Here is a 25932-nt window from a genome sequence, read left to right on the forward strand (position 1 = left end):
CACACTCGGAGCCGGGCGCCGCCGCAGCCCCGTGCCCTGCCTCAGGTGAGCGCGGCTTCGGGCTGGAGCCCGCCGGGCGCGGGGGCGTCAAACGCCCCGTCGGTGCCGGGGCCGGCCTTGGGCCCGGACACCGCGGTGGGGAGCGGGGAGCCGAGCCCTGCTCCGACAGTGGCGTTAAAACCTCCAGCTTTGCTTAAAACGCTTTGGCAGCAGTAGTAAATAGTCGAGTCCTTGTGTGCCGTGGTGACACCAAAGTAAATAGAACTTTTACCGCAAGGGAAATGCGTTCACTGTTTCCACTCGACTACTTGTTTGAATGTCAAAATACAAGAATTTTATTCCCCCCCTCCCCCTCTGTTTTCTTGTCTCTATTCCTTAGTAGCTGGAGATGGAGAAAAAGATGCGCTGCCCCATTGCAACTTGCAGGTTTACACGTACACCTGTGATGTGGGCAAAAGAGAAAATGTCTACTCAACAGCTGAGAGAGTCCGCAAGGAGGTTGGCGAGGTCTCTGTCCTGGTTAACAATGCTGGTGTGGTCTCTGGACACCATCTTCTGGAGTGTCCTGATGAGCTCATTGAGAGGACCATGATGGTCAACTGTCACGCACACTTCTGGGTAACTACAAACTTCTTTCTCCTGCCTTTCTTGTCGGTTAATTTTGGGGAAATTAACTGCTGTTGCTTAATGCCTCTTGCCTGGAGTTTTGCACTTGCTTCCTTTCATTAGTAAGATCACCATGTTGGGGGTTCTTTTTCTTAACTTACAGTTCTGTTTAACAGGAAGGGTGAGTATTAAAATTATTAACAAATAGTTTTAAGTCGACTATGTTCTCTTAGAATCCAGAGTTCTAAGCCTTGTGCCCTTCTCTATAGCCTAGAATATGAAATCTTTTGCAAGCATAACCTCTGAGTCTGCTTAAAGGTTGCTACAGTTAATGCATGGCTTCTCAGCCTTCCTCCAATAGTCTTCTGCCAGAATGTTAGCAGTTTTAAGATGCTGTTTTAATGATGGTTACAATAGCAAACTTGCACATTTCTGGAAAAAATACTTAAAACCCCTGCTGGAAACGTTGTTTGAATTGCCTTGGAGGCAAATTGTTCCTTTTGAAGGCTGGGAGGAAAGGCAAAAAGGATTTCTCAAGAAATCAAGCCAAGAACACTTTTTCAGGAATCCTGCATATTTGTCCTCATAGCTTTCTCTGGGAGCTGCCAGTAGAAGTAAGAAAGTCTTTAATATGGTTTCTGGGGTGATAATGTCACCATAACTAGCAGATGCTAATCAAGGAGAACAAGCTATGTGATACTGCTTTTTTTTGTCTGTCTAAACCTTGTTTTCCCGTGTGGTTTATTTTTAAACCCACAATAGTGTGGAGTTACATAAATTGGAGTGTTGAAGGAGAGCATGATGCACACTCGGGTTAGCATTAGCTGTCAGACTGAGCCCATTGTTAGTACTAAAACTGCTCTTTGGTCCTTCAAATAAGGTTATGAAATACACTTGCATAACAATCAAAGGATTAAGCAATCTGAAATATACTTCAACTTAAGCCTTCTTTGGCTGCTCTTACCTTTTCATAATAAAATTTTGTGAAATGCCTCATCTTCAGAACTTAGAAGGCCCTCCCAGATATAACTTTTTTAACATGGAAGTGAAATGCTGTTTCATAACCCTAAAGGAGCCCCTTAAAGTCTGTGCTGTGAAACACTTAATGGCAGAGCAGTCTTTTTCCAGTGTATTGTAAAGCTTGCAGAGAGAGTGCTTAAACTTCAGTGCACATGGGATAATGTATTTAGAAACTCTTTTAAACTCTGAAAGTATATTTTAAGACAATTTGAAAAGTTCTGGGAAAGCTCATATGACTTCTTACAACTAAGAGCTCTGCGTGTTCCCCTTCATAAAAGTTAAATTGATGCTTAAGCAAACAGAGATGTGCACTAGATTTAATGACTGTTATTGATGTGGTTTAAATGCAGAATTGACAAAGTTTCCAAGAACTCTAAATTATGACATCACCATGAATTAAAATATGGGAGGATCCTAAATTCTCCAGCTGTTCTTCCTTCAGGCCTAAGTCATACACTTATTTATAACATTGTTTCAGAGACCTTTTTAAAGCACCCTCTGTGTGTTCTGAGTCTCTTACAGTAATAGAAAACTAAACTTAGTCTAGTACTGCTATGATAGGGTTTCCATAACAGTTTCACTCATCTCTAAATGTTAGTGTGAAGTGACTTTAAAAAAACCTAATTACTCCAGGAAGGTATAGTTAGATCTGAACTGTGGAACTCGAGATCTTGGCTTAAGCTTCTAAGCAGCAGTCAACACCCTTTATATTTAATTGAGGATCTGTTCATATGTACACATCCTGCAGATACAGTGTCCTGCTTTGCTTTTCCTTTTAGCTTTTGCTGTTGGCAAAGCTTTTTTTCCTTGTCTTCCCCCTCATGATCCCAGGAAAGGTTGGCTTGACCAATAGTGGGTGGACTTCTGTTAAAAGTAATAGTACTTAATTCATAAGATATCATCTGAATCAGCTGATTTGAAGCCAACTTTCTTGATGCAAGTCAGTGCTGACTTAAATAGAACAATGTGTCTAGATGTGTGAAGTCTTATACAGCTAGTCTTTTCCATGTCAGCTAAACTGGTGGTCCAAAAGCAAAGCTAATACTCTGGAGCATTATGTAGACTTTTAACTATTCTTGGAGGGTGTTTTGTCCAAAAAACTGTAAATGGATTTTAAAGACATGGATCTTACATGTAACATTGCTTCAGTAGTTAAGTGTCTGTACTTCCTGGGTTTTTAATGTGTGATGGGAAATTCTTCCTCATCCCTTGACTTAATCAAGCCTCAGTGTACATCTATATAAAAACCTGAAATGAGATTCTAGTACTGTCCCCTTGAAACATCAGAAGATTGACTGCCTGCTCTTTGTGTGGTATGCAGGTGATCTGAGCTTGCTTTACATTAGCATCCACAATCTGAAGGCTGCCCAACTTCTGCAGTAGGCAGTGACATGAAAGTCTGTCACTGGTTTGCTGTTGTGACTCCAACTGGGCTGTGTACTATATCACAACCTGGCAGTCAAGAGAGCCTTAGCAGTGTGCCACAGCCTAAACAGATGCTTTTCATTTTGCTGACATTCATGATTTGTATAATCCTTCCTGTGAGTGTTCTATATAAACATGTCACCACTGCATCATGTAGCAATTTCCACAGTGTAAAATCCACTGCAGTATTAAAAACCTGTTATTTCATGCTGTGATAACTTGAATGCTTCTGATATTGAAAACACAGGGACAAAATCCATTCCTGGTTTGAAACAAGCCAGCTCTGGCTTACTATAATTTGCAGATGCATAAAACTGTAGCAGAAGTGTAACACTATCTTTCCTGTTGCAGGAATGACTGACTTGGTTGCACTTGTCAATTACTGGAGCTGAACTTGTGCAGACTAGGAAATTTTCTTCCTGTGATATGTCAGGATTCAAATTTGAAAAATGTTAAATCACAGTATAAGATAAAGCTGTTGCTTAATCAGTTTTAAGCAAATATAGGAATAACTGGTCGTCTTTCTTGTGGTTTTACAATAAAGGTTAAGTAAAGTATCAAAATAATCTGGTTTAGATCTTGGAACTGTATTTAATAAAACTACTGTACAGACTCTTATTTTGGGACAATTTGAGATTCTTATACCCACTGTGACACTTTTTATCTGGAAGAATAATGCTGTTGCTGGATAAGTAACATCAGCATAGTACCCTGATTGCTGAGTGAGACTTGTGGAGGGGCAGGGGCAAGGTGATGATCAGAGTCTGAAGTTCTGTGACACAAAGGTCCTTCTGTAGAGCAGATCTTCAGTATTTAGCTCAGAACAGTGATCTGCATTTCCCTGTCATGTGGATACCCCAAACTTTCAGCTTAAAGCTCTCCTAGAGGAGTTCTCTTCAACTTACCAAAAGGGGGAAGCAAAAGCATTCAGCTCCAGCTCTGTCATAATTATAAAAAAAAAATCCACATAGTGAGAGACTAGGGCCCAGAATTTGAAGACTTGTGTACTGCTGTCTTAACCAGAGTAGTTGTCTTCATTCACTTATGAATGACTTGATTTTTGGAGTTATGCAGGTATACTTATCTTTGTAGGAATTGAACAAATCTTCTAGGTGGCCTGACATTGATACAGGAAGAGATAAATAGTAAAGAGGGAAATGCTACTCAAGTAATTAGGACATTCATAAATAGTCTAAACCTTAAATGTAATGCAGTTACTAAATCAAATACCTCTTTATGCAGCCACTGTAGTTGTCAGTTGAATTCGGCTGGCAGGATTGCTAAAGCCTTGGAAAATTCAGTGGCTTATAATTGTCTGTAATGTATCAATACTTACATACTGTTATTCTAGTCTCTTCAGGCTCCCTGGTGTTAAATAAAGCTTACTTAGGCCTATAGTTTTAGTTTAAATATGGGAGTATTGCACTTAGTGTACATATGAATATTCTACAGAAGAGAAGACAGCTTAAACTATGTTACTTGAAACTATACCATGCTGAGTCTTGTGGCCTGTTGGCATAGCAGTTTGATTTTTGTCTTTATTGCTGCGTCTCTTAGTATCTATAATCAAATATAAACACAATATTCCACTGATAGACCAGCTAGCTCTATTTAGCATTTTGGATGCGTGGAATTAGCAGCTTTAAATTATTTTTTTTAATTTCATGATAACTTATCCCAAGATGCATAATTTTACTTACAAAGTTTAATCTACAAGTTCTTGACTTTTTTCTTTGAAAAATGAGTTGGATCATGTTCAAGCAAAACATGTGCATGTGATCCAAAAAGTGTCATCAAAACTAACTCTTCCCTTGCAAAATGATTCCAACTACATGCCACCAGTAAATTACCCTGGACAGCACATGTGTTTCATATACTGTGGTAGCATGCTGAGTAGTGAATATGAAGGAAAAAGCAGTTATACTCTTAGCTATGAAAATAGTCATACTAGTTGTACTTAAAACTTCTAAGTGCTTTGGTATGGTTTTGCAGTTCATATGTTCTTGGGTTCATTTCTCAAATAGAGGGAATCTGTCAATTGAGAAAAATAGTATCTTCCAGATGCATGCTCTAGAAAACTGCACTTTTCCATTTTCTAAAGGAAAGTAGTTAACACAGGTTTTATAATATAAATGGCTGGATATGTTTTTCTGGAGCTTGAGTAGGCATAAGACTACTGGTTCAGAGCTTTCCTCAGATTTTTTTTATGGTCTACCGGGAGTTTGTCTAGCACTGTCAAGGACAGTTGTCATCAACATGCAATTGTTAATTTTGTAACCTGAATCTTGCAGTCTGTACGTATCTGCAGCCTAGCCTTGTAGTCACATTTTAGTTGTAGCAATCATTTTCACAAAAAACATTGAAAGTTTTTCAGTTTTCTGATCCTTTTTATGGGGACCACCAGCCCAGACCATTTAGTTAGGTAGCCAGATGTCTAAGCTGTGACTGTGGAAGTGATCTTACCAGTTTCAGAGTAGATGGGAATAAGGATAAAAATGACTTGTCAGATAATGTACTCACTCATCTGAAGAGTCAGCAAGCATAATTAAGCACATCGCAGTGGGGTGGTAGGTGGGTCTTATGGAAAAATGCCCCTTCATTTGCCTTATGTAGGAATCATACAAACACCTATAATGGGGATTTCAGAGTGCTGCCCACCAAACTGTAGTTGTTCCACAAGTTGCTCAGCTCTAGTCCCTGAGGTCTATTGAAGCTATTGTTCAGTCATGACTCTCCATTGTCTGCTGTATCTTGATGATAAATGAGTAGTCACATATCAAGGAGTCTGAACAGAACAGCTTATAGCATTCTTTATTTGTTTAATTAGCAACACTTCCATCAGAGCAGTGGGAAAATTGTATCAAAGATTCTTTGAACATGTTATTTACAACACCAGCCTTCTTTGCATGGTGGAGAATGTGGACCTCCTTTCTTCAAACAGCAACTGAATTCATGTATTTCCTTTCCTTATCTTTAATGATGTGAAGCATTTGATTTTCATTCCAGTCAGTTTACAAATCTGAAATGACCATTCAGAATGCTTTCCTTAAACTGCTTCAATTACACCTGCAACAGCTTTTCTCAGGCTTACTTTGGCAATTAACTTGCTGTGCCATTTGAAAGGTGTGTGGATCTTACTTAGACTCTCAAACAAGAGAAAATAGAGATTCTCAGGTTGTGACCTGTGGATTGTTTGTTGCCTGTAGATTGGTGTCCAAGATGGTAGCATATGGTGTTATCAGCCAGTTACTTTCATGCACTAAACTGAACTTGCAGAGTTCAGGTGGAAACAGTAATATATTTCACAGAAAAGCAATGTGAAAGTTCCATTAAGAAAAGGGAAAGTTGTTCTGAAGAGACTATGCCAAGACTTCTCAAGCTATTTGAAACATATTTGAAGTATTAATCGGTTATTAGCTGCTTGCAATTCTATGGTTAGCTAAAATAAAGCTGGAGTTGCAGTATAGCTTGCAGAGGTAAGGCATGTGGCATGGTCTCATTCTTCAGTCTCCTGTGACTTTTTCTGAGGGTCGAAGGCTTGTCAGCAAACGCCATGAATGCTCTTAGGATTGCTAACCTACTCTGAAGAAATGGTCCTGGATGAACGATCGGCGCAATGATTAAATTCCTGATGCTTATGGAATGAGGTAGGTTGGCTGAATAAGCAGAAACTTCTGCACTGACTTTGGTCTGATAGTATGCTGGATGGATCTGAGGAGACAGGAAAACCTTGAATGGAATTACAGTCTTTGCAAGAATGGTGCCTAACCTCAGTAGAAGTGGAGAGTTGCTCTTCCCAGTTTCAGTGAAATACTCTGTCTAAAGGATTATGTGTATGCCTTCCTTGTCCTGTGGAGGTTAGGAGAGCAATGGAGTTTAAAGTTTCTTCTATCTACAAGTAACATCTGCTTTAATTTATGAAAAGCAGCTAAGTTAATGAGATCTTATTATGTTATTAACTTTCTGTAATAACCAAATGACTATAGCAGACTTCTAGAAGACAGGCATATTCATGTGTTCAACTGTGGAGAAAAGCAGTCCTAATTACGATGTGGCTAAGTGTCCTGCTAACCTAGTGTTTGCATCACCGTCTAAGACCTGTCTTAACTGATCTGTGTGGGTGAGCAATCCTTTTCTGTAGCTCCTAGTGTCATCAATTACTCTGACTAGACAGGTTGAGGAAAGATGAATGTTATGTTTTCTAGCACCATCCCTGCTATTTTAGCACTGCACTTTTAAAATCTTTTCTACTTTTATCTTTATCAGCTGTGAAGTATTATTCTTTCCCAATGCTTCTCATGCTTTGATTTCACTTCTGTTTTTTTTTCTGGGGGAGGGAAGGTTTTTGTTATGTATCTCTAGTACTAAACCTTTCCACAGTCCTCTGTGTGTAAAAGCCAGAGCATCACTCTCTTGATAAACCTTGCTCCCTTGACCTTTGAGGTTTTCTGGCTATTCACACCGATGGTAAAGCTGAGTTACTGATACCTGTCTGTCTTCTGTGAAAAATAGTAGAGGCCTTTCTGCAAAGGCAAACTGAAGCTGATTTATGTGTGATGCTACATTATTTTACCTGTGGTTTTAGGCTTCTTAAGTCTGTTTAAAAAAAAAATAAGTCTTTCAAAATGCAGTTACAATGTAGGTGAGTAGGCATAGAATTTGAGATTGGTTTTCTCAGGGTTTAGTTTGAAAGAAGATATGTCACAAACGGGAGAGATTTACATCTGTGCTTACACTTCTGAATGAACACTCTGTTCTTGTAAATAATTATATTAGTATAATGATTTATATGCCAGTCAAATTAACACTTGACATGAGTGAGTTATCACAACTGGGATGGGAGGGCATGGTAGGCCAAGGAATGCTGGAACAGCTGTGCAGCTGAGGTGGCTGACTTGGTGTGAGCCTTTTGAAATTCAAGTTTGTTTGGCTGTTGAATTCTGCACCTAAATGTGCCCTGGTGCTGGTCACTTCTGCCATCTGTTTGAACTTGTGTGACAGCTTCTTGAGTACTCCCCTTTCAGCATTGGTTTGGAAAAGCACTTCAGCATATGCTTAAAACTAACTTGTCCAAAATTTTTGTTCACTTAGGATGAAACTACAAGGCAGCTTAGCGGTGGCAAGCTGTCGCATGGGACCACCCCTTGAATCTGCATCTTACCTTGTGCTAGTTTTAGTATTCGTCTGATCCTTGGGTGAGCCAGTTCAGCTCATTAACTTGTCCGGAGGGCAGGGAGGAAAGCTGTTAATTGTCTTGGCCAAATTGATTATTTTTATTTAGAAGCTAGAATCACCTCATCAACATTTCAGACTTGGACTAGCTGGTGGGGTGGGGTTTGGGGGGAAGGAATAGAATAAAACTATGTATCTGTGAACAGGACCTCTGTGGCTGTCTAATGAAACCTCAGTCTTGGAGAGATTTTCTGGAATAGGTTTTACAGGCTCTAAGTAGTCAAGTAGTCATAAACGGTTACAAGCTATAGCAAATTCGCCACTGGCATAAGAGCCTGAATATAACAATTCAACTTCTAAAGAGATTGCAGTATTTTAATTACACACTAAAAACCCTAAGATAAAGGTAAGTTTTCTGAACACATCAAACAATGTTGTGTTAACAGCTTTAGCTTATTTGCCTTGCACTGATACTATGATTGCTGTTGTGTACTGTCAAGAGCAAAGATCCCTGCCTACTGCATGGCTTCTCTGGAAATCAGTTGTACTAATGCTGTTTGAATGTGGAAAAACCAGGCCAGAGCTGTGTTTCAGCCTGTGGGAAATGAGCATAGTTTCCACAGGCAGGCAGAGGAAGGAAATATCTCTCTGTCTTTGAAAACTCATCCCCTAAGAAAGTAAGCAGTTTGCTGGTGTTAGGTTATAATGCCTGTGCAAGTAGAATATTTGAAAACTGTACTAGTTGCTGTTTTGGTCACTGTATTAGCTAGAGATTTTTTTGTCATTTTAGCCTTTGTTGGCTTATGAAATGAAAGTTTACCTGCTAAGACTATTTATTTTCTGCACATCATTTTTGGAGGTTGGGGAGAAGTATTAAACACCTTTGTTTTTAAAAACCTCTAAGCCCCATGTGTTTTGAAAATGTTACTTCTCATTCAGTGAGTTACTTCATAAGAAGTTGGAGCCTTCTAGGATCTTGCTGTTTCCTAAACAAACTTTGAAGCCAAATTCCAATTCAACTGTTATATCTTTATTTTTCTGTTTCCAGTAAGTAGAACTGTTACATGAAAAGGGAAGATTTCCTTCTAATCTTGTTTCTCTTGTGAGATACTCAGTTACGGCATAATCGCTTTCATTTTTATAAAGTAATTGATTCAAAACAATGTCTTAGGGACTGAGATGAGGAGGATGAGTAAAGTGACTCAGCCTTCATCTGTATGCAAGTACTATAGCAGTTGCAGTGCTATGGAGGTACTGGTCTTAAGGTATCTAGAAACTGAGAGACAGTCTTTCTCTGTTTAGCCACTTCTTGAAAAGTTGTAAATTGTAAAACATGATGACTTAATATTTTCCATAAGTAGTTCTGACAGTACTGTTGTCTAGTAACTTTTTGGAAACGTGCACACTATAATACCAAATCTTACTAAATATTCCAGAGGATGACTAAGCTTATGGCAAGCTGGAGAAAAATGTGTATTTAAAAGTTGGATTGTGTTCTTGTTCACTGAACAGAATATTCTGAGGTCTTATCTAATAGTTGTTCTAAAATGAATTTATGTGGATTTTTCACTGACTCATAGGGGCATGTTTTCATTTTTGTCAAGATTATCAAATAGCTGGCAATAAATAACTGCTCTCCAAATGGTTGGACATTTGCTGCAAACTTGTGCTAATGAAGGTGAGGGACTAATGTGTTTGTTACACTAATGTCAACACAACTCTGAAATGCTACAAATCCTTTGACACAGCCATTTGTCAGTGTATAAACAAAGTAGGTTTTCTAGTTGCTTGACTTCAACAGGGCTTAAACCAGCTTTTGTGAAAAGAAGTAGCCAAGTGTTAACTTCTTGTATCACTTGACCAACAAGCTAAAGTAATTTCAAATTTGACATTTGAGTAAATGCAAGTTAATTTGTCTTTACTGATAGATCCACCTGTGGAAGAATACAAGGTTGGTGGTGCTACTTACTGGGATTGTAACTTAAGTTCCTAAATTTACAGGAGTGTAACTGAGCGTCACAGCCGTGTTGGAGCTCCGTGTTAGTCTTGTGTATATGGAAAGCTCAAATGCTGACATGGTAGATCTGAGCACAAGGATTCACTTTCTTTACACTGTGTATTACTTTTCAGTGGCTGATGCCAACTGTGTAATAGTTGCTTTCAATTGAATAATAATTGTAGTTTGGTAGCTATGATAGTTTTAGAGTAGAACAAGATTCATATCTGTGGAGAGTAAATATCAACTTGTCTAATAAGATGCCTTTGGGCAGAAGAGGTCAGCTTTTGACCATGACTACTTTGTAAGCTTCAGTTCTAGTGCTTGGTTATGCCTTAAACTTGTGCTGGCTGGAGAAGTCTATGCATGTATATTTGTTTCCAAATTCCACTTCAGTCTAGACTTGTACCTTGCTTGTTTTGCAGTGTAAGGCAGACTAAACACATAGCTGAGCCTCCAGCAGCCCTCTTACCATGCCATCTTTACCACTGATCTTTCTCAGCTTTTAGATTAGTTTGGCATTTGAAATCCCAAACAAACATAATTGGCAATTTATGTTCTATGCTTTCACGCTGCTTAAGATACTGTCTTTCTCCCTGTTCATTGCTAGCTGTCAAGAATCCAGCATGATTGACCTGTCCAAACTTTAAAAGCCATTAAAATTTAAAGTGGGCAGAATTGTCTGGGGGGGCTTAGAATATGCTTTAAAAATTTCAAGGGAGTGTAGTTACTGGAGGGCATCTAACAGCTGGAGGGATATCATTAGTTTTTGAAAACAGTACACTATGTGAATGTTCTGGAATCAACTGAAAATGTTAAGTTCACAAGAAATTCATCTAGGTGCTCTGTACTGCTTCATTGGACCCTCTCTCCAGCTGGAAGGACTTGAGACCAAAGGAGAAGTAGAACAGACACTGTTTGACAGAGTAGGATAATTTATTACAGGCAAGAGCTCCTGTAAGGAGAGATATGGCAGAGAAATCAGCATCCTTTCTGGTTAGTTAAGATTCTGTGTTGATAAACTTGCAGTTAACATAGGGACAAAGAGTGCAAGGTCTCTGCTGGCTTGTGAACCTCTTCCTCTGTGAGATGAAGAGGAATGGGCTGTTGAGCATGGAGTTAGTGTACTTAAGTGAGTAATCACAGAATGGTTGAGGTTTGAAGGGACCTCTGGAGGTCATTGGGGCCACCTAGAGCCAGTGGCTGAAAACCATGTCCAGATTGCTTTTGACTATCTCCCAAGGATGGAGATCGGGGCAACCTTTGACTCTGCTATGTGTATGTGTATCTAAACCCCTGTGCTAGGTAAAGGTGCGCTCAATCTAGAATGATGCAATGGTGAGGGGTGCAGAAAAGCTTTATATAAGGGAGCTGGGAGTTTGAATAGTAGCAGATCACTTTAGGTGATGATACCTTTTCCACCTTGACTCTCAAGAAGAAAGTTCTGAAGTGAGAATTATATTTAGGTAGTGGTCTTGAGTACTTAACCTACACTTCAGATCAGACAGGAGGGAACAAAGCTATGTTCTATTCTGGTCTTAGTAACCCATTTGAGGTAAGATCACAGGAAATGAAGCCTTGAAAGAAAGGGGAGGGGGAGACAGTGTAGTTGGTATAGTGACCTGATAAGGTAACGGTAACAAAAGTTTCTGTTGCAATGTCCTTCTCTAAGCACTTTCGTACCCCACTCTGTAGACACAACCCTTTTTCAACTAAGCCTTGTTAACAAACTATACAAAAGGCAATTTAGCCAGTCAATGTTCAGTTACCCTAGGCATGGCATAATTAGTTCTAGTAGTAAAGAGTGGAAATCAATGATTAATGTTTGAGAGATAACTAGTGGTATTAGTTTCCTGTGTGGGTTTTTTTGAATAGCATTACTTATCTTTACTGTCTACACATTGTAAACAGCTTTGTGGCACTAAGTTCTGATTAAGGAAACTACTTAATTCAGTTTCAGCTTTCTTCTGATATTCTCAACATGAGTTGACTCTGTGTAAGAGGAACCAATACAATAACTCAACCATTCACAGGAAACAGTGGTAACTATTGGCTTTGAAAATTGAAGAAATTTTGGAACTGCACCCTAAATACTACAAATGCTAAATCAGGTAGTAATAGTAATAGAAATATGGACTGTAGCATACTTGTTCTTTAGCAACTGGTATGACAGATGTTTGTTACTAACAAACCCACTTACAAACTTCAGTAAATAAGATTTAACCTAGTTTTGTACAACTCTGGTACTTCTCAGCTGATTAAATATGTTTATGGAGAAGCAGGGGATTTTGTGTATGGATTGGTCATGAGAGTGGAGAAAACAGGAATGTTAATTACTAACATGAATTAATAATGACTTAAAAAAATTATTCAAGTAGTAGCTTATGTTTTTACTAAACTAAGACTTCATGTACTTCAGTATTTCATGAAGAGTTGGAGAGAGGAAAAAAGATGCTTATTTCTCTGTAAATCAAATACAGTTTTAAATTAACTGATGTTGCTTCTCATTGTGACTTAATTCTTCATTTAGTTTGTTACCTTCACCTCTTAACCTGGGTAGATCTTATCTGTAGTTTCAGTCTGCAAATGCAGGATATCCAAAGTATTGGGGTGTGTGTGTGGCTTTGCTTCCTTGTTACTCATCATCATTGTAGACTTCTGTTTTAAGTCTATCTCATTCTTTCATGAGCTTCTGGTTGCAAGGCAACTGTAACATTATTACTGTGCATGTATGTTAAGCATTAACTGCTGTTGCAGTTCAATATTAAAGGAATCCCCATGGCCCCAAAACAGTGGGTTTTTATGTGAAGGACAAATAAAGCTTTAGTGAGAAATTGAAGGTTGTGTTGCCTGCCAGGAGCTAAATAACTAGGGGACTCCTTTTGAGAGGAAATATTGGAAGGTCTAACTTTTTTGTTTTGAACACAAGGCCTGTTCAAGGCACACTTGAGGGCAATCCTTGAATAGTTTCCTTTCATGTTTTTAATACAGCTGTCTATGGAATCTTGGCTTGAGGATGTCATGTTTATCTCCTGATCTTTTTTGTTCCAAAAGGATCTGGGTAGACCTATCAAAAATCCAGAGAAATGTGTGACTTTCTGAAGTAATGAATTAAAAAAGAAAGGCTGGGTAATTCTGGCCTATTCTTCATTATTGTTTCTTGGGAATAGAAACTTAAGATCAAACTTAGTGCTAATTTCCACAGCTATTCAAATATTTACTTAGACAGTGGCTAATTATCCAGGAGGGGCCCAGCACTACTTGAAAACAGTCAGCAGAGACTTCTGAGGTCCTTTAAAGTACAGCTTTGGTCCCTTATGTTAGCAAGGTCAACAGTAGTTGTAGACTTCTGTCTACCTTCTGTATTCAGCCTGTTACTGGCAGAGCCATGTCCTTTGTGCTGTGTGGTCTCGCTAGTCTTCAACTCATACTTGTTTTTTTTCATGTAGTCTTAGCACAGTTACTAGTCTCACCTTAACCTAATATTTCAGAGATGCTTGCATTATGAAATTTAAGAAGGATGTGGAGATACTATGGGAAAAGTAATTGACATGATAGTGCAAATGTTAAGTAGTTATTCTCAGTTCTCAATGGAGCCAGATAAAAATGCTAGAAGGAAAAGAAATGGTTAAATCCAGGCTTGTAACCGCATGGTTTGGTGTGTGAGAAGGCATTTTGGATATAGCCTCTAACTTGAATAAATTTTCCTTTGAGAGTTACACAGTTCTAGGGTGTACTTTCAAGGCCTCTTCTCAAACTATTTGGCAGTGGCTTTCACTGTAATCCTGTCAGTGAAGTTTTACCTTGTGTTTATAAAATTAATCTAAAGTGGTTATCTTCTGAAACAAGCTGGGCTATATGATTGTACCTGGAAATAACTTCAGTATATTTACTGATAAGCTTGTCATGGGGTTTTTCTTCCTTCCAGGCACCTCTCTTTCCATTTTAATGCAGAGTAGTGCATTAGTGCTATACTGCCCACTTTGGACAAACCTACTTTGAGGCAAGGCTGCCACAGCCTGTCTGCTGAAGAGTTAGAGGTGCTCTTTTGTCAGACCTTCATGCATTCCTTCTCAGTTACTGGAATGGAAAGAGAAATTGGGGTATGTGTGGAAATCTCTGTATTTCATTCCATGGTGGAGTGAGTGTCCCCATGCTGTTCTGTATGGGAGTAGGAGAACCTGCAGTGTGTCCTGCTGTGGTCTGTGAAGAAGAATGGGAAGAAAAGAAGTCTGAGTGTCCATGCTGAGGGGGAGAAAGGATATAGCGTGTATTTTAGACAAAAATGTGGAACATTTTCTTGTCACCATCTCTGTCGCTTCATGATAGTTACAATATTAGCTAACACACATGGCAGCAGGCTGTTATGACCTCCCTTGGTTCCCAGAGTTGTCTGGATGAGTCTTTGACTAATCACACCAATTTTACTTCTTGGGTCTGGCCTAATAGTGTTTAACATGAAGATGAAACAATACATTTACCCAAATGTTGCACTCGTTTGCACTGTTATGCAGCTGTCCTGACAGTCAGGAATAGCTGTGGTTTGGGAAGAAATCTGTTATACCAGTACACCACTGTTTTAGATAACTATAGTGATGTAAAAACTCACCTGTTTTGATCAGACCCAGAGAAATGTGTGCTTCATCTCCCTTACCTGAAGGGGCTGTATGGAAAATGAGCTATTCCTTTAGCATAAAGGAATTTCTGCCTTACAGTAAAGCAGCTTGTTTATGCTATCAAAATAGTTTAAAAGGGCTGTTAAACATTGACAAAAGGCAGAAAGTATGAAAAAAAATTTACTGTATTGAAAAATAGAAACTTAAAGGACCTGTGTGGTGGTACCTACTTTATTTCTTTCTTACAACTCTCTAAACATGAGATAGCATGTACTTTTCTACTTTGTGCTTTCTGCAGCGAGCATCCATCGTCTTGAGCTGCATACAGCTAACATTGTTTTCTGTGGATGCTTGCTTTCTTCTTTAAGAATAATTAATCCAAAATTTAATTTAAAAAATCACTTTCCCAAACACAGTATTTCTTCATATTCTCATTTGCTGTATTTAGACTAATTTGTCTTGACATTGCAGCTGTGCTGTTCTTTGTGTTGCACAATCTTTTGAGTTTTGTTTCATTAAGAATGGAACTAAAGAATTTGGGGAAGGGGAGGGAAGAAGTGCTAGACTGTTAGAAGTTAATTTGCCGTAAACCAAAATGTTGAGAACAGATTACGAAAGCTATGAAGTGACATGTAAATGCTTGTTCAGTTTCACACTTGTGAGAAATAAGTCATTAAAGCTGTGTGCACATTGAAATAGATGTTTGGTTACAGCTACTGAGAATAGTTTGTTCTTACTGGTATATTCAGAAGCATAGAGGAAAATGCTTAGAAGATTAGGAACTGATCTCTAGGCTCAAAAAAACTTAAATGTTAAACTATCTCAAAAAAACTAGCTCTACTCTGTTCAGAATAGCTTCATATATTCTATCTATCCTACCTAGTTGCTGTATCTGAACTATACTGCAAGTTAGAAAATGCACTGTACTTTGGGTTTTTTTTCACTTTTTCTAAAAAGTAAAAAGAAAGAAAAAGCTAATTCTGCATGAAGAGGATGCTTAACTTCAGTTTAAGGTTGAACACTGCCTAACTTCCCTGATTCCTCACCCTGATGTATCACAACAGAATTCCTGTTACCCACTATATTCCACTTACTGGTTACTCCTCAGTGTTGTGGTGTGTTTGTTGATAATAAAAGACCCAGCTCTGACTTTAAGTACTTAAATGTTTTGTTTATATGTCTTCCTCTGCAGCTGTGACAGGTAAAACTGAAATCTAAAGGATCAAACCAGAAGGCAAATAGTTTGATTAAACCACTTGAGTTGATTTGAATTATTTTGTGGGCCTGGTTCATGACCTCTAATGCCATGGACAAAACACACTACTTTCTTGGTATCTTCTAATACTTTTTTTATGGAGGATTAGCATGTCCATGCATCACCTCGGAAGACTAATGTGGGCCATGCTACCTGTTCAGACAAACTCCAGATGGGAAGGCCACCCAGGAGGCATCTTGCCCTGAACCAGTGAAGCTCTTAACTAGTTTCTCAGCAGTACAAGTACACAGAAGACTTCAGGTCTGGTAGACAGATGTAGCTGAAGCTGAAAGAAACTAGAAACAAGAAACTAGGTTGATCTGGTTTATGTAACAGGCAGGAAAAACTGGGGACCAGAGTATGGAGGAAGCTGCTTTGATCAAGGAAGTGGGCTGTGCCAGAAGCTCAGTAAGAGCACTGATTTATTTGGGGATTGCTTATACCACGAAAGAGAATAACTTCACTTTGGGATTGTTTTTCCCAGCAAGAGGAGGCTGGGAGGAGCAGTGGGCAAGCCTTTACTCTGAGACTGGAAATGTGTCCCCCCATAGGGTGTGTCTGCCTCTGACAGTGCTTGTTTTCAAGTACTGACTCCCAGCTGTTGCAGATGGCTGGAGGATGGCAGCAACTGAGATGACTCTCTGACATCCATTTAACTGAGATGTTGATAGTTGACTGCTAAGTTTTCTACATATGATAGTTGTGTGATCTTCATAGACTGCCTTAGCTTCAGGTTTTAAATGGATTTGTGGGATAATGTCCCATGGCAAAGTACAGGGGCCTGCTCTGAACAGGCTGTTTCAGAACACTGAGGTCTCACACAAAGATTTCCATGAAATGCTAATTGTCTTCAGAGCAGAGGAGCAGTGTTTCTTCCTATGTGGCCATAAATGCCCTTTTAAGAGATGACTTACATGAAGTGACTGTAGTTCTGCTGCTGGGAGTTGTTCCATCTGCACTTGAATTGCTGAAGACATCACCCAAAAGTGTCCTCAACAGTGTTTATGCATCGTGCGCCAATTTTCTCTTGGTTGAAAATAGGTTACATTAGCCACAGTCTTTGAAAACTCAGTCTTTGTATTCTTTATGCTTTGAAGGAGTTTAGCACAGTTGAGCGGGCTTTCTGAAATTTAATGCTCTGCCGTTTTTTCTGGTTATTTCCCATATCTATATATATGCCTGTGAAAATTCTCTTCTTCAGCCACAGATACAGACATTTCTGAACACCTAGTTTTAGTATTTAAAAAAAAGTTAAAAAAAATCTGTGCCATACTAAAGATAATAGAAAACGCAGTTCAGCAAAGCTTGGTGCACTTGCCTCTTGGAAGAAAGCATTGATTTGTGCATTTAAAGCAGTAGAAAAAAAACTTTCCCTTCTTTCTCTCCCCCAAGACAAACTCTAGGGTGAGTGCCCCTTCATTTCTGTAGTTGTGGTGGTTTGCAGCCGGAGCTTCAGTTTGCATTATTAAACTTTCTGGCAGTGTAAGGTGGTAATCAGTCGTTCCAATGTGGTGTGGACAGATAACTGAGGTGTAAATGGAAACTGCTGATGGAGCTGACTCATGCTCCAAAGGGGAGCAAATTGTTAGCAGGACTGAGTTGGGAGCATGGATCTCTTACATGGATAGCATACATACCATCAGTGTAGGGGTGTGTAAGGCAGGCTGCAGATAAATGACACATTGTAAAACTTCAGTGCTGTCCAAGCCAAGCCTCCTACCTTTCCAGACTCTGCTGCCCTGTGATGACTGGGTTTTGTTGCCATGCAACATGGTAAGAGGGGCTGAAACTTTGTGTGCCTGGCACAGATTAGTTCAACAGCAAACTAAATGCTTGTCTGAGGCTCTGTATAAGAGGTTTAGAGATCCCTGCCATGAGGAAAGAAACAAATGTAAGGCAGCTTGCTCTCAGATTATTTTTTATAATTAGCTCTGTTATGCAGTTATGACAGAATCTAGTTGTATGAATCAACAGTAGAAAAGGCAAGGAGTCAGGAGGTCTGTTAATCTTCTATCATCTGCCAGCTGTCCAGTGAAAACACTCTTTTGTGTGGTGTTAGGAGGTCTGGATTAGTCATTTAACACCTGCAGGCAAAAATGTTGTACAAGAACATGTGAAAATCATTAGAGCAAAACTGTCCTGACGTCTGTGATTGGAAAATGCAGACAGCATAAGAATGGAATTAGATGGATTCAGCTGTAGCTTGCATGTCTTTTTAAGAATGCAGCTGACACAACTGAGACCAACAATTAAGCAAGTAGCAAATATTTAAGGAGCATTTGCATGCTCTGAATTTGGATCCAAATTACATTGGAAGACCGGGTTTCTGGGAGGATTAATCATTTGTGGTACTGAGTGAATAAGAATAGAATAATAGCTGTGTCATTAATAGATTTATATATTAACTAGGCATGTTTGTGATTAAAAAGCATTGTCTGAATTTCTTCAGCATTTTAAAAGTGATGTTGTATATTGACAACCTAGAAGTTGAAGTCAGTCATAATTACACGTATTGTACTACTTAATTGATCCTTTTTAGCATATATGGTGCTCTATTTAATAATTATTTAAAAAGGAAAGTCAGCTTCAGAAAACAGATGAGTCTTCTGGCTGGGGTTAAACCATGACAGTGACAAAGGTAAGTATTCTAGCAGGGATGATTTAGCAAATGCCTTCAATTTATTGCTTAAAATTTTATTTTTTAGAGGTGTTAACTCTGACTTGGGTTTTTAAACAGAAACAAACATTTTTATAATCAGAGCATACAAATTGGAGGTTAATCGCTTTCATCTTGAGACTTGTTCTATTTTGCAACTTAAGGAATTGATAATAGAAATGTATATCGTCAATGCTTATGTATAAGCAATGCTCATAGATACTAATAAAGATGGAAAGTAACTTGAACTAGCAGATGTTACTTGTTACATAATACACTAAACATCAGCAACAGTTCTGCCTGTAGTATTTCCTTTATTGTAAAATGCCCGAAATGGTAAGTTAATTGGGTAAAACTAGACATATCTAACTTACAAAATGCATTGTCAATAATGATAACTGATAATTGGCACTGGTCTTAACACAGATGCACTAGATGGTCGAATTAAACACTTTGCATTCCTTTTTCTGTCTTAAAAAAATGTGACTTCCATTTTAGGGTCAAATTATCTCTTTCTGATAACTAGTCTCTTGCAGAAAAATAAACATGTCTGAGCTCAATTGATCTTTTAACCTTAGGATTTCTGGAGATATAATCCTTGTGGCCTCGCTGTCTGAATTCACAAACAAGCTGTAGATTTTTCTGTTGGCATATTTGACAAACTCAGAAGCTCAAAACCTGTACAGTGATTGTACTTCAAAATTCTTGATAATAAACTGAAATAGAGGTTTTGAACACTTACCACTAATGTAGTATGTTTGTGGTATGTTTTTTTTATTTTGTTTTTTTGTTGTTTTGTTTTGTTTTACTTTGTAGACCACTAAAGCATTCCTTCCCAAGATGCTGGAAATGAATCATGGACACATTGTCACAGTTGCAAGTTCCTTGGGCTTGTTCAGTACTGCTGGAGTAGAGGTTTGTTAGCTTATAATTAACAATAAATTTGGCACTTCTTGCTTAGGATAAGCTTTTTTGTATTATCAGCTAGAGAAAATGAAGTCAAATCTTCAAAGATACTTGAAAGCTATGGTGCTGAGTACCTTATCAACACATGGCTAATGGGATCCACAGGACTCAGGCAGCCACCATATTCTACTTTGCAGGTGGATTTGCCACTAGAGTGAAAGCCTAGGATGGCTAATGATCTTGGAATGCTAAATGATAAATGCTAATTACCTGATAAATTTAGGAACCTGAAAGGTGCCCACCTACCTACTCCGGTCAAGATCTTCAGGGCTAAGCTTGAAGGCAAAGGCAAGGATTTTCACAAGTAATGTTTAGTTTCCTGTTTCTGTGAGGAAATGGCTGTCAGCCTTTCTTCCAGAATATATGGCTCACCTGCTTTACTAGGCTCCCACTTCATAAGGATTAGGTTGTCTAGTTGCTAGCAGCTGTTTGAAAACACCAGTTTGAGAGACTTGTTTGGTACATAAAACTAGGTTAGGATTAGAGCCTATTATCTTGCTTTTTGGGTCGTTAGCACAAACGGAAGTGTGAACAAAAAACCTTTAGTTAGTGCAAATGAATTAATGTGTCTAACAGAATAATGGTCATATTATCCTCATGAGCACAGGTTTCTTTGCATATAGGAAAGCCTCAATTCAGGACCTTAAACTGCAGTGTTTCATAACAGAAATGCATAAAGCTGGTGTAACTTAAAGCTTTGTATAGTATTTACTGTCTTGAGAACTACAAATAATTTCCTAGACTGTGGGTGTGACCACCAGCAGAAGTGGACACATCCAGCAGAAAACTCAAATGCTACTGCTGTCTATGAACATTTTTTTTATGTTGCTGAACTTAGTTTTTTGAGATATGAGCTATATGCTCTTCTGAAAACTAAATGATACACTCAGATCTCCATTATATCTTCTGTTGAAACTAACCTTAAAAATAAAGTATTTAAAATTTTTACACCTATGCCCTGCCAACTTTCCAAGCTTTTTCAAATCTGACCCAAGGTAGTATTAGGTATCTCAGTCCTTTGTTGTAATACTTAATATTAAGCTAGCTGGTAACTGGAGTAACTTGCCATGTGAGCCTGCCTGATTCAAAGGCTTGAATCCAAGGTAATATCCTCCTACATTCAGCTTTCGTGCTTTCATGATTCTGTGCTAATTGCTTCAAAAGTAAAATGATAAATGAGTTGATGTGATGCTCTATTCAGTGGGTGTCTTTTGTTGTTGCTTTGAAAATCTGTGCAGAATCGCTTCAGATATGCTTTGGCTTTGAACATGATTCATATCTGTCCTTTTTAAGTTGCCTTTTTTTTTGCTTCATTGCCAACACAGGATTATTGCGCCAGCAAATTTGGAGCTGTAGGTTTCCACGAGTCTTTGAGCCATGAATTGAAGGCTGCTGAAAAGGACGGAATCAAAACAACTTTAGTGTGCCCTTATCTTGTAGATACAGGAATGTTTAGAGGGTGTAGGATCAGGTGAGTAAAATTTTCCTTCTGCTCTGTGTAGTGTCATAAAAGTACGAGAAGGTAACTAAACTGCTACCATAAAAATATTAAAATAAATATTCTATCTGCTTTGTATGTTAGTGTTAGACTCAAAAAAGAGACTTTCTGAATCCATTGAGTGTCTTCTGTCCTTGTGTACTTATGCAGCACAAGTTTTGAACTATAGTCTTTGTAACTGAGCCATGAATATAAAAAAAAATATTGAAGTCTTTGTCCCTGCTGAGGCCTTCCAAAGAGAGTTAATGAACTGTTCACTGAGGTCTTTTACATATATTATTAATCTGTCTTAATCAAATTTTTCAGAAAAGAAATTGAGCCTTTCCTTCCACCCTTGAAACCAGAATACTGTGTGAAGCAGGCTATGAGAGCTATCCTTACAGACCAGCCAATGATCTGCACACCTCGCCTCATGTATATGGTCACCTTCATGAAAAGGTAAGAGCTGAAGTGCCAGTTTGTTGCAATACAGTCTACAGAATAGTAGTAAAATGCATGAGCACGACCACTTTCTGGATATAAACACCTTCCCACTCACACAGGCCCTATGTACTGTTCTCTTAGAACGTATGAGTGTATTCTCTTTCTTGGCTTGCATGAATGTAGGTTGCTTGCCTGGGAAGCTCTGTAAAACTGAGATCTCGTTTTACCATTTTAGTATCTTTCATCCTCCTTAGATACCTGTTTTCTTTTCAACAAACTTTTATTTCTATTGTTTGAGTTCCTCAGGAATGGGGCATGAGGCAGCTTCTATCAAAGGAAGCTCTAGCAGTTTGTCTCTAGAACCAATGTGCTAGGAGGCCCTACCTGCAGATTCTCTAGGACTTGCACAGAAATGATAGATAAAATGAAAATCTACATGTGTATACCAGTTTTCAGAGTCAAAGTTTGGAGGAGGGGCTATTTTGAAGAAATTACCTCCTTTGTTCTAACACACTATAGTTTTTGGATCTGAACTCTGTTTAATCAGTAACCAAGCTGATATTTCAATGATGCAGGGTAATACAGAAGTTGGCTCAATTCCACCAATGCAACATCACTTGCATTCTAGTTTATAGAGAACAGCTTCACAACTGTTTGTGTTTTTGTTTTAAATCTGCAGTGTGTAGGAGGAACCTTTAAAATACAGCATTGACTTATTTTCCTTCTTCAAGGGATGGTTGGAACTGAGACCCTTGTTGATTTTTATTCCATTTGCAAGGCAGTGATTCTTCTCTGCTTCAGGTCTTTCATGGTAGACAGGCTCACAAAAGACTAGAGGAGCCTTCACTGCTCACCTCTTTCCTGGAAGAGAGTATGTATGTGTCTCTTATGCCAACAAATCAAGGACTCTGTCAGCATCTTTAAGAACTGTCTTCTTCAACCAGAAGCTCAGAGGGTGCTTCAGTGCTCTCTGCACAGGCAGTGCCTTATGCAGCTACAGTCACAGCCTTATACAGGCCCTCCAGTTGCTATGGCACAAGTAGTACTACTGGCAGTGAGAACACCTGTACCAGTGGTATCTACTCAGTTTGTCATTGGTCATTACTCCTAATGGCTAGATTCTGTGCACTGCTTTCCACTGAATGATGCCACTCTCCAAGACGCTGAGGAAATCCCATCTTAGTCTTTCACTGGAGCCCCTGAGGACTGCTCTTGAAAGAAAAGTAATATTTTGTGGATGTGGGAAGGAGGAGAGGGTCTGTAGCCAGGTATCCATCACATAGTCACCTCTTGGAATTTTTTCAGGAGAAGGGAAAAAGGAAATTGCTCTCTTTACTTTGGACCTCTCTTTTTGAGGATGAATGTTTGAGTTTAGAATATAAATTAAGGTTGTTAGACATCTGGTGATCAAAAAACAGCGTTAACTAACACTAATCCCACATTAAAGAATATCTTAAATGTCTGATGACCTCTGCTGATGTGTCTTTAAGCAGATACTTTGCTCTTAGTAGGCCTTCTGTGATGTCCTTGCCCCCTCTCACCTCTTTAAAACAAGCTATCATTCTGCTTGTGAAGAAGCATCAGAAAATCTGATTTAAGTAGGAGGCATGTGAATAAGTAGCTTCTTCCTGCTTTCAGCTTGCCTGTGTGGTTAGTTCTGTAGAATTTCAATTTTCTAAGTATCTCTGGAAAAAAAAATAATCCTTTAAGTCTCTTAAGAAGCCTCTCCAATAGCTCTTATGTTGCTTTCAAGATCACGTGCATACTGTAAGCAGAGGTTTTATTTTATGCTGTTTTCTAACAATTTTATAACCTCTTTTTCACAGTATTCTGCCCTTTGAAGCAGTTGTGTGCATGTACCGATTTTTGGGAGCAGACAAGTGCATGTACCCTTTCATTGCTCAAAGGAAACAGGCTACAAACAACAATGAAGCAAAAAATGGAATTTAACACTGTTTTGGATGGACTAACATTTATAGGTGAATACGATGTTATATGACTGAATTGCAAAGTGCACTTGCATCTAATAGATGCAAATGTCAACATCTTACTGTGGCATTCTCTTGGGTCCTAAACCTGTGTATTGAACTCTAAAAATCAATGGTTTTTTTTATATACTGTAAATAAAACTGACTAGAGTACTTGGAAAATGTGATAGGTAAGCAAAGTGAATTTACAATGTAGCTGCCACCATTGTCCTTTAGAATATCACTGTATGTACAGTAAACTAGTCATACTACTTGTAGGGATGCACTGTGTGATATCTCTTTCTCAGCCTGCCAAGGCTTGTAAGAGCTGTCTCCAACTAGAAGATGCAATGTTTCAGAAATTGTCTTTCCCTATGTTATTTCGGAAGGGAGAAGAATGGAAGTCTTGAGATTTAAGCTACTGCTCATGACCTTTTAGCAAATTTAAGGACAGTTTCTGAATGCATCTCTTCACTTGTTCACCCAAGCTCTCTAAAGGACACATGGCCAAATTGTGGTGTAATTCTCTTTTGTAGCAACTGTGTGTGTTCTATTTAAACAAAGATTAAAAATATGTAAATCTCTGCCGATTCAAAGGCAAGTGAATGTCTCAAATACTCTCAGAGCAAACTTGTACTGGGCATCTGGTTTTCTAGGAATGTGGTCAATGATTTAAACTGACTTTTTTTCAAGTTACTTGATTTGAAATATGCTCTGTTCTGTTTCCCCCTATGTGTCAGAGTCCAATCTGCTGTTATGGACTATGATTCTTTTCTTCCTCCTCATTCTTACTTCTGAGAGAGTTCTCTCACCCCCCAAGGAAGCTGTTGTATTAAATTTCTGTAACTGGACTTGTGCCTAAAAGACAAAGCAACTCAGCTGAGATACAAACTGTTTATGTAAGTGCTGGTCATATGCCAATTATTAGCGAAGGAAAAACAGAATAATGCCTGATGCAACTCTACATACAGAATATGGAAGGGTGTAAAGATTTTTTGAGTTGTACTCACATTGTAGAACAGCAAATAACACTTTTACAGTATTTTTTGTAAAGCGAACAATTTTGTGCCTTGAATTTGGTAATCTGTATTAGTGAAGCATTGTAAAAGTGAACTTCTACCTCTGTATCTTAATGTATACCATCCACTTGTAAACTACTATTGGACAAATTGTGATTACTTTTTTAGAATGTCTTGTTAAATAGTGACCAATGCCTGTGGTTATTAAAGTGAGCCACCTTTTCCTTAAAATGGTGATTGGAATGCTTCTTTAAAGACTAAATTAATGCACACTACTTTTGTGCCTGTTCCGTAGCTCTTTAGTATCAACACAGTTCAAATATTTATTGCTCGAATCATATATCCACTTTGTCAGCTACATGGTTTACAGTGTAATCTCTTAAATCTATCAGCAAGTACTGTGAAATTAGGCTTTAGGAGCTCACAGTTTTTTCTCTGGTTTCTAAACTAATCAGTGAAGTAACAGGTCAAAGATCTTTTGAAGAACACTCATTTTGGTTTTCTATGGAGCTTTAGAGCTACATAAAACCAGCCTGGTATGGATGCAGTTTTAGTGAATTAAAAAGTAAGTGTAGTTTCAGTACAGCTGTAGTTATTACTGCATATATATAGCGTACATATAAAAAAAAGGTATCTGTGTGAAGTATTAACTAAACCTGTTAATATACACTAGAAGAAACTGTTTACATCAACCCTTATTCCAAATTCTGTGCGCTTTTGAAAACGTGTCTTAACTTCCCCAGAGCCAAATTACCTCTCATGTTCTTCCAGCAAAGTCACCAAGACCAAGTGCAGCAAATTTCATTCTATTACATAGCATCATAATGCACATTTGGTTTTGTAAGATGTCTCAATCTACATTGCTGTCTCAAATTAACAAGCAACTTTTAAAGTTTGATATATTGATACTCAAGACACTAGCCTGGCAGAAAAGGAAAAATAAGCAGCTGATCAGTAATATCGAGTTTCTATAAAGCATACACCAATTTACAATGGTTACAGACTTCCTTAAAAAGGAAGCTTCAGGACTTGTAGAGTTCTACTTTAATTATTGAATACATTGTCATCCTGGTTTCTCTGAACTTACTACCGCTCCAGAAATACCATGATCCATCTCAGTTCTTGGGGTTGCTCATAACTAGTGCACTCTGTGAGCATGTTTCTAAAACTTGTTCAGATCCTTAACTTTTAATCTCCTACTCAAAAGTTAATTAGATATATATAGAGAAAGGGGATGCCAGATATCACCTGTAGAGCTGGTGAAAATTGCTTAAGTGCTTGTGGGGACAATCTTTGAGGCTCATTTTATCTTA

At 38.4% G+C, this 25932-nt stretch overlaps 1 protein-coding gene across 1 annotated transcript in view; it reads left to right on the top strand.

The window, feature by feature from the left end:
* The window catches only part of RDH10 (retinol dehydrogenase 10), a 25284-nt gene extending 435 nt beyond the window's left edge, over window positions 1-24849 (top strand). The window contains exons 2-6 of the mRNA XM_026841475.1: window positions 380-618; window positions 19563-19661; window positions 21038-21183; window positions 21517-21648; window positions 23460-24849. Coding sequence (XP_026697276.1) covers window positions 380-618; window positions 19563-19661; window positions 21038-21183; window positions 21517-21648; window positions 23460-23583 — 740 coding nt within the window. The 3' untranslated portion in view covers window positions 23584-24849. The remainder of the gene's footprint in view (window positions 1-379; window positions 619-19562; window positions 19662-21037; window positions 21184-21516; window positions 21649-23459) is intronic.
* The last annotated feature ends 1083 nt before the right edge of the window (window positions 24850-25932 follow it).

Source organism: Athene cunicularia (assembly GCF_003259725.1).
Source record: "Athene cunicularia isolate RWA chromosome 2 unlocalized genomic scaffold, athCun1 chr2_part1, whole genome shotgun sequence".
Classification (NCBI taxonomy): domain Eukaryota; kingdom Metazoa; phylum Chordata; class Aves; order Strigiformes; family Strigidae; genus Athene; species Athene cunicularia.